At 42.7% G+C, this 8,979-nt stretch overlaps 1 protein-coding gene across 2 annotated transcripts in view; it reads left to right on the top strand.

Moving 5' to 3' along the window:
• The first annotated feature begins 1,332 nt into the window (after positions 1-1,332).
• Positions 1,333-8,979, top strand: part of jag2b (jagged canonical Notch ligand 2b) — a 54,639-nt gene continuing 46,992 nt past the window's right edge. For both annotated transcript variants that reach the window (XM_084081915.1, XM_084081914.1), the window contains exons 1-2: positions 1,333-1,623; positions 2,987-3,313. In XM_084081915.1, coding sequence (XP_083938041.1) covers positions 1,555-1,623; positions 2,987-3,313 — 396 coding nt within the window. In that variant the 5' untranslated portion in view covers positions 1,333-1,554. The remainder of the gene's footprint in view (positions 1,624-2,986; positions 3,314-8,979) is intronic.

Here is an 8,979-nt window from a genome sequence, read left to right as displayed (position 1 = left end):
CATCATGGCAAGGTAACTACACAACCCAAACCTCTACCAAAGTGGTCTTGCCCTTTAACCAATCAATAATACAACAGTTACAATTCTTATTTTTGTTTGAGGGGCTTAATGTTTTCAGTTAATCATTTTTACTTTTATTTGGATATTCTTAATTGTACTCACATATGCCTACAGTAGGTTACTGCTATGGAGGACACACCAAGATACGTCTTAGTTTCATTCAAGAGCGAATGTGGGTTGAGAAAGTGAACGGAAAGAAATACACAGTTATAGATGTGACTGAAATTATCACTTGTTTTTTTATGTTGGAAATAATATTATGCAGGACATTATAGGCTACGTTTCACCACTACTGTCTGGGACAGAGAATCAAATAAACATATTATTGCATTGTTGGTTGTGCGTCCACAGAAGAGGGCGCTATGAACTACTGCAATAGAGGCAATTGAATGGTGTGCGGCTGGCATCTGATTCCAGACCTGTATAGAGACTGCTCACAAAAAACTGTCCCAAGTCATGGGAATTACGTACAAGTCTTACCTTGAAATGAAATGTGTAAAATAGTATAAATTATTTAAAATATATATTATTAATAGGTGGGGAGAGGGAGACGAAAAACGGAGTAACGGATTGGTGTAGTAGGTAATGATGAGACTGTAGGCACAGACAGTCGATTTAATTGACTGCTGTAATTAAGTGAAGTAATTTGAACGTGGTAATGATGATCTGCAGTGATCGTCTAAATTAAATTAATTGAAATTCTATCGAGTTAATACCATGCTGTGCCTGTGTGATGCGGGCTTGTCAACATCAAGCCCCGCATTAATAATAATAATACATATAAAAAAAAACTATGCAATTCAAGGAATACCAAAACACTCGCCCCAAAACACATTCACCCCGGGGCAAATCCGGCGGTATTCACCTGGTATTCCTAAACGTAACCTTAGTAAACTATGCCTAAACGGTTAACCTAATCTTATTCCTAAACGTAGCCTCAGTAAAACGGTGCCAAACCCTAACCTTATTCCCAAACTTAACCTCAGTAAGACTATACCTAACCATAAATCTAACCTTATCCTCAGTAAAATAAATACAAGAACCACTGGTCCGCGAAGAAAATGGGGGTGAGCGTGTTTTGGGGCGAGTTTTCCGGTTACCAATTCAAGTTTTGGGAGCTATCGTCCGCCCCCCTATAATCCGGTTGGCTCAAAGACCGGCCGCAGGCGGATCTGTAAGTGGTTTGTAGAGCTGCCAATCAGCGCAGACATCCTCTCCTCAGGCGTGCTGTGGCTGTGAGACAGTTGCTGTGTGTGTGGAGAGATTTGACGGAGGGAGACTCAACAACGCTTGCAATCGGGCTGATCGCTCGGCTCGCACACAACACGCATGTAATGTTTCGGTGAAATCTGGACGTACATGTTGGGAGAAAATAACGCGTATGATTTTTTTTTGCATGTCAGGAGTGGAGGAACTAGTCGCCGGTAAACGGCCTTCTTCTGTCGTTTTTGATCGCTTGTTTTCCCCCTAATGTCACTCTAATTAATCGGAGGCATGTGGGATCGTACCAGGATTAGGAATTGCCTCCCAAGAGTATGCCTGCTGTTGACGTTATGGACGGAGGTAAGAAGAGCTGGGCGACTGTTTTGCACAATTATGTTGTCAAATAATTAGGGATGCACCTTAAAAACGGGCAATGTCAAAAGTTGGTGGGCGTGGACGTCCAATATTGCGTATATTCGCATCATATTAATCGATAATTGGCCGTCAGTTTACATGTGATCATGTTACCATGACAAGATTGAAGTCTTGCGGAATTAATGTAGGGCTACTCTCCATTTTGTCAAGCTGTGTGCCTTACATGTTTTAGAATTATAGGCCTACACACACACGCACAAGTTCTAAGTTGCATTGCATCAATTGCCTGCTGCAACGATTAATTTCCACCACCTCTATCTCAAGCGTTTTAATTGTCTTAAATTTGTTGACTAGGCTACCGCTATATGGGTTTAAAATAAATGCTCAAGATCTAACCCAATATTTTGGAATTAATGATCATATCCGTGTATATCTAATCTAATTTACTGGTGTAGAATGAATCATGCATCAACCTTATAGCCTACTTAACCGATTTTACACACCTAATATTATTTCTATGCTTGTGCAGTCTTAATTTTCTTCCACTTTTCTAAATGCATGGATTAAAGCAAAAATAAAATCTCACGACTGAACATTTTCAATCCTAATGTGCGATTTGTGAAACAGCATGAAAGGAATCCCCCCACACTATCCTATTTTCTAAACAATTAACACAATATGTACAATTATGTTTTAGTAATATTGTCCTGATGTTCTACATACTGCCAACCAGGTGAAGAAATCAAGAGATTCAGGCTTTAACCTGTTTTTTAATGGAATATCCGAGACCATTAGGTTATGGAAGATGCTTCTGAACATATTGCAAGTTTGACCACTTCAAATGCGATAATCTTAATATAATAACCGAAAATAGTAGATCTACAAGCTCTCATTGAGAGCTTGTAGAATAGGCTATTTTCGGTGCGCAACATGCTTCCATAGAAGACATGCTGGATTGAATACTAAAACGCTCGCCCCAAAACAGTTGCCCCAGGGCAAATCCGGCGACCTAGGAACGGTCGCCACCTGGTATTCCTAAACGTAACCTCAGTTAAACTATGCCTAAATTTAACCTTATTCCCAAACGTAACCTCAGTAAAAACAATGCCAAAACCTAACCGTATTCCTAAACTTGACCCTAGTAAAACTATGCCTAATCCTAAACTTATTTGTTTCTAACCTTATCCTCAGTTAAACAAATACAATACAAGAATACAAGAACCCCTGGGGAACCGCTGAGGCGAGCGTGTTTTGGGGCGAGTCTTGCGTTTACCAGATTATTTCTATGCTTGTGTGCACTGTGCAGTCTTAATTTTTCTCTCCACCTTTCTAAATGTTTTTTTACTAGATGTCCCACTCAACCGGCTATTTCGAGCTCCAGCTTATCACGGTAGAGAACGTGAACGGCGAGCTGGCCGACGGGGAATGCTGCGACGCGACCAGGAACTCCCAGCAGGACCTGCGCTGCGGCCGCGACGAATGCGACACTTACTTCAAGATCTGCCTAAAGGAATACCAGACGGAGGTCACCGCCACGGGACACTGCACGTACGGGGACGGATCTACGGACGTTCTCGGTGGAAATATGTTTTCTTTTAAGAACACCAACACAAAAAATCCCAATAAAATCGACGACGCCGGCAAGGTTTTGATTCCGTTCCAGTTCGCGTGGCCGGTGAGTGTGTGTGTTGCCCTGTTGTTCCAATTAAGCCATTAAGAAGAGTGATTGCATGTTCCATACGGATCCAGTTGCAAAGCCACACAGCGCTTCCGAATGTTATCTGGCTCCTATTTTAAAGTTGCCTTGATGCATGAGGTTGGCTTTGTTCCAGTCCACAAACCTGCACCTGCCAAGGCCACGATAGGCTAATTAGATTGGTGGTGTGTGGGTGAGGGGTGTTTGAGTGGGATACAGGATAGGTGGGCAGTCTGGGCACTAGGGACATCTGGGCACCTCGATGTAAAATTAGCTATTTTGTCCAAAATATTGAAAGATTAAATATTTGAAAAATGGTCTTAAGTATATGTAAAGTATACATGATGTCTACATGCACGGTACATCATTATCAGACTTAAGTTTATCCTTCAACTTATTGTTTATGCCCCAAAATGACTGTATACAGGTTTGTGGCAATTTCAGAAATATTAGACCTTAATTGTCGAATGTTAAAGCATGTTTTAATCATGTATACTTTACTTTACTTAAACATTTTCCAAATATTTTATTTTTTTACATTTTGGGGAAAAAATGCCAATTTAACACTGAGGTGCCCACTCTTCCTTGGTGCCCACCTTTCCTGTTTCCTATGGGTGGGGGTGTTTGAGTTGAAAGGGACGTCTCTGTTATGGATTGTGTTGTGTGTGTACAAGGAGTATTTTTGGCCTGTTATTTATCCTCTGTAACAACAATAAATGAGTCTCGTTTTCTTGTGAGCCTTCGAAGCAGTCTGAAAGACGCGGTGTTAATAAGACAGAATGATTGGTGCCTCCAGGCAGTGTGTTTTATCGTATAGTTGGTTGGCTCTTGGCTGGTTTTGACACCTCACTTCTTCTCACACAGCAGCACAGCCTCTGTCAGGGTGCCAGGTGGCCCCTACGGCACAATTAAGCATCTCACCGCGGATGAGTGATGGATGGCTGTTGTACTGTTAAGAAGTCTATGTGCAAGATGGATAGACCGCCATGTTGGCCTACGAGTTGACTATTTTTATGTTTTCAGATGTCCTATGACACTAGAACGTTAGAATTTTCTATGACGGGTGGTGGGGTAGGCTAAAGAAATTAGGTGAAGTGCATGCTGCAAGTCCTGCAGAACAGAAAGTAGGCTGGGCTACTGCTAGTCCCTTTTCTGAAAGCAAAAGTGAAATTTATTTTTGTCAGATAGTAGGCTATTTAATGTCCTAGGCTATTAAAAGTGCAAGATGGTGCTCTTAACCCAGTTTTTGCACTGAACATTTCTGTGATCTTGTAAGGCTGTCACTAATGGTGTCTATTTCTAAAACTGGATGTCAGTTAATGTATTATTATAATGATGATTATTTGGCAGTTACTAGAGTACTGAGGATGACCAGATCTGTCTGCTTTTTTTAATCGAATACAACTCGGAGCAATTTTTTAAAAGTAATTTCACTTATTCTTATTGATGCTTTGATGGCCGACAATAATGATAACACTTGAATGAAAAGCTTTATCATCTCCACTGCAGTGCAATTCATAATGAAAATTACACTTTTGGCTGTGCGTCACTATACGGATTGTGAACTTGAAACAAGCAGTCCAGTGTAGGTCTGTTGGTCTTAGCGGTACGCTCATACCTATGTGTCTGAAATCATACCCTAAAAGCAATCATAAACACCTTTTAGCTTTTATCGTGTTTTTTTTGTACTACACGGTAGGGGTTGTCTCTTGTGTTTGGTGCTCATCCACACAAGCCATATTTGTGTCACGTTTTATCACATCCAATGACCAACTTGTCATGATATGAACTCGGGATAAACTCCTTGTCCTTAATTTTATTTTGACATATTGACTATAGCACCTCCAGACAGAGGTGGAGAGACCTATTCTGGTCTGCTGTCATCCTGCTAAGTGGCTCGTGGCTGATAACAGTGCACTATGCTCCAGTGCCAGATGTCACAACAAGCCTACAGGGCTACTGGCTGTGGCATTGTTGCTCCTCACTGAAGAAACAAAGATGCAGTGTAGTTGACTGTCTTCTGCTGGCCAGCTGCCCGGTTCGAGCCCTGTGGAAGCCAGCATGGACTGGACTCTGCTGTCTGTCACGACTCTATATTGTAGTCATAGGAATGCTGTCTTTGCTCGTGCAGATTCTCTTTTCTGTCATTTTGCTATTTTCTCACTTGGCTAGGCCACTTCCATACCCAGAGGGAGCGGGGACATGGTAGCCCCCCTCTCATTCCGGTCATTGGCACACTGGCGCGATGCAATCGCAAATGGCTTATTGTATGTGTATGTATTGCTGCCAGGCATACGATACTCGTGCTGTGTGATGCTTATCTGTGCTTAAGAAACGCTTCCTTAATAATGCTCCTAGAGGCATTTCCAGCTCTGGCTTGTTTTGTCAGCCAGATGAACCACAGTTGGCTTGCTGTTGCCCTGTACACCCTGCAATTGGTTTTATGGTTTTGAATTTATGGGAGACACCCTCTAAAGTGCTTTTTATGTAGTATGTACCATAGAGGCCGTCATAAGATTATATCTATTGTATTAGTTGCTTTATGGGTGTTTGGCAGGTATAGAATTGTGTTTAGCCAAATTCTTTTTTGATTGTAATTGAAAATGAGTAAATTCAAGTCACTGACATACTGTGTGTGTATACCTCATGATAGCTAAGAATAAAATAATGGCTACATTTATATGAGGTGTGCTCTTCCATGATAATGAATCTGATCCTGTTTCATTGATTTAACATACCGTAGTAGAAATGGGGGCGGGGGTATCTTAGAAGCAAACCTAGACTTGACTGGAGAAGCTCGAGTTTGCTCTAGGCTAGAAGTAGAACCCTATTATTGAGTGTATTTCCTCTATAGTTATCTAGATGCAGGTACAAGGGACAGTGTAAAGCAATATCAGATTACATGAGCAGTAGCTCATGTTGTGTCCCTTTTCATTCTTAAGCCTAATGTATAGATATTTGTGCTCCAAAAATAGCAGATCTACAAGCTAACAACTCGTCGCATCATTCATAACGCGCTGTGAGCTTGTAGATCGGCGTTTATTGGTGTGCAATACCCAACCTGCAATTAAGTATAAATCAGACTTTATGGATGGCTTGATTGTGTTTCCATCTTGTTTGCCCATACCGTGTCTGCAGTTCCGGAGAGCGACAGTCTTCCTTCCTTTCGGTGGCTAATGAAATTGCTGGTGGAATCTCTCTGTCACTCTCACGCTCTCTTGCTCTCAGTCTCTCTCTGTCCCAGCTGGATCAACTGGACATCCAATTGAAGTGAGACGTGTATGTAAATCTATCTGCTTTGTATTGGGACAGAGTGGGCTGGCAAAGGGATGCTTGTATGCCAGACATGCTCACAGAGCGTATGGCGATGCGTAATAGTAGGCTGCATATTTGACCCAAAACAAATTTGGTACAGTAAATCTGAAAGTAATTTTTGATCTGTTTGTACTGTTTAGAGTAACTGATGATAGGTTCTTGGTTTACCTATGATCCTAGATTACTAGTTCTATGAATTTGGTGTATTACCTCGTGTTTTCCTTGTTTACTGTAATTGCTCTGGATTAAGAGCGTGCTACAGTAAATGCCTAAATTGCGATCTGTGCTTGTCAACTCCTTTATAACTGCAGCAGTTCTCTTCTGAACTCGACCATCATCTGTTGAAGTGAAGTCTCGAGTATTTTTGCACAGGATGCCAGCAGAACTGCTCTGGCAAAGTGGATGTTTTGAAGAAATGGCGGTATCGTTGAGATTCTCATTCATTTGAGAATGATGTGGCATTCTGTGCATACTCGCTGTAGTATGGAACATGGCCAAAATAATTTGAATATTGTTGGCTTGATCGCGGTAGCTGTGTGTACATGAATTGGCAGGCAGTGGTTACTATTTCTTCTCGCTGTGCATTGTGCCACTGCTTCACACTGCTGTGTATGAGCCTAACTCTGCTATCCTGTACTAGTGATTCTGTTATTTCTATCATTTTTAACTCCCTTTTTTTTCTTCTGTGGCAAGGGGTTAAAAAGCAATGTTTTACACACACACACACACACACACACACACACACACACACACACACACACACACACACACACACACACACACACACACACACACACACACACACACACACACACACACACTCACACAACCCAAGGCTAACCAGAACTGCCACGGTTAGACACACCTGATTGGGGAGCTTGCCGGGGCAGTTGCTAGGAGACAGTTTGATAGGCCTCTAGTAAACAATTATGTTCCGTTGTCGTGGTTCCTCCCCCCTCCTTCCTCCCTCACTTTGTGCCCTGGGGGTTTCTGTGCCGAGCCACTCGCGGGGCACAGAGTACGTTTATTTGCCTTTTTATTATTAGTTTATCATAGTCTACATAAGCTCTTGTTTAGTTACTATTCTTTTAAACATACAGATGGCTTTGAAATGCGCTTGTATGGCAAGTGTACAAATGTTTCCATGAACACAGTGGCATTCATCATTTGATTTCTTATTCGATTTTATTATCAGGTACAATTAAAATGTACATGTTTGGTGGAAATCTCCTGTACACCTGATAATGTATGAAGCAATGGTAGCAAGGGTTCTCAAAGTGGGGTCTGGGGACCCCATGGGGTCCTTAAGGGAGTGCTAGGGTGTCCCTAGAAAAGGGTAAACGGTTACATTTCACTATTATTTCACTGGCTAGATGAGAGAATGTATAAGACTGACAATTCAGATCATAGGTTACACTCTCTCCACTGTTATCTCCCACATACAAATCAAACCCAACGACAACAACAAGCTTCACTTGAGGTGGTTTTAGGGGTCCTTGACATGAATGTGTATGAGTGTGAGAAACACTCATATATAGTATACACATGACTGGGTTTTAGGCCTAGACCTGAAATCAGTAGCCTATGAATGTCACCCTTGCAATCATGTTTTCTGTGATCATCTTGTTCTGTCATGTGTCCTTAGACCTTCAGCTCCGTTGCAGAAAGCCAGTCCAGTGTGTCATCGTCTAGGTCAATTAAACCAAGATCACCATTCGGTGGCCGGTGTTTGGGGCAGCTGGTCATCACATGTTTCACAGTCTGTAGTGGATCCCCGCATTCACATTGGGCACTGTCTGTGAGATCCCTCTTTTGCATTGCTGCACCGAAACGTTCCGCTGCCTTCCACTGGTCCCTCCATCTTGCCTTCACCCAGGAAGCCATGGAGGTGTCAACTGGTGTTGTGCGGAGCAGTTCTTGGGCCTGTGTGACAAACGGGTGGAGGGACTTGAGGCGCGTGCGCTGTGGTGTTTCCGTGATGACCTTGTGGAGGAGATGGGGTTCACTCATCTGTGCCTTCTGAGCGAGGGCCAGTGTGTCTGCTTCTCGTCTGACCCCTGCTGGAGTGATTCCAGCGAGAAGCAGTTGGTTAGTTGGAGTGTCTCGTACACATCCAGAGACAGTCCGTAAGTGCAGTATTGAGGCAGTATCCAGCTTCTTGACATGTGGGCTATGGCTCCAGACTGTGGCACAGTACTTGGCGGGGGAACACCAGGGCCTCGTGGAGATGTGCAGTGTCTTTGTGGTGGCTCCCCATGTAGTACCGGACAGACAGTGTATCTTACTCTTTGCCTTGACACATTGTCCAGGTGTTGTTTAAAGGACCTGTT

Source organism: Gymnoscopelus microlampas (genome assembly GCF_963454915.1).
Source record: "Gymnoscopelus microlampas genome assembly, chromosome: 16".
Lineage (NCBI taxonomy): Eukaryota > Metazoa > Chordata > Actinopteri > Myctophiformes > Myctophidae > Gymnoscopelus > Gymnoscopelus microlampas.
The sequence above is the reverse complement of the archived record's forward strand: the minus strand, read 5'-3'. Positions and strand labels throughout refer to the sequence as shown.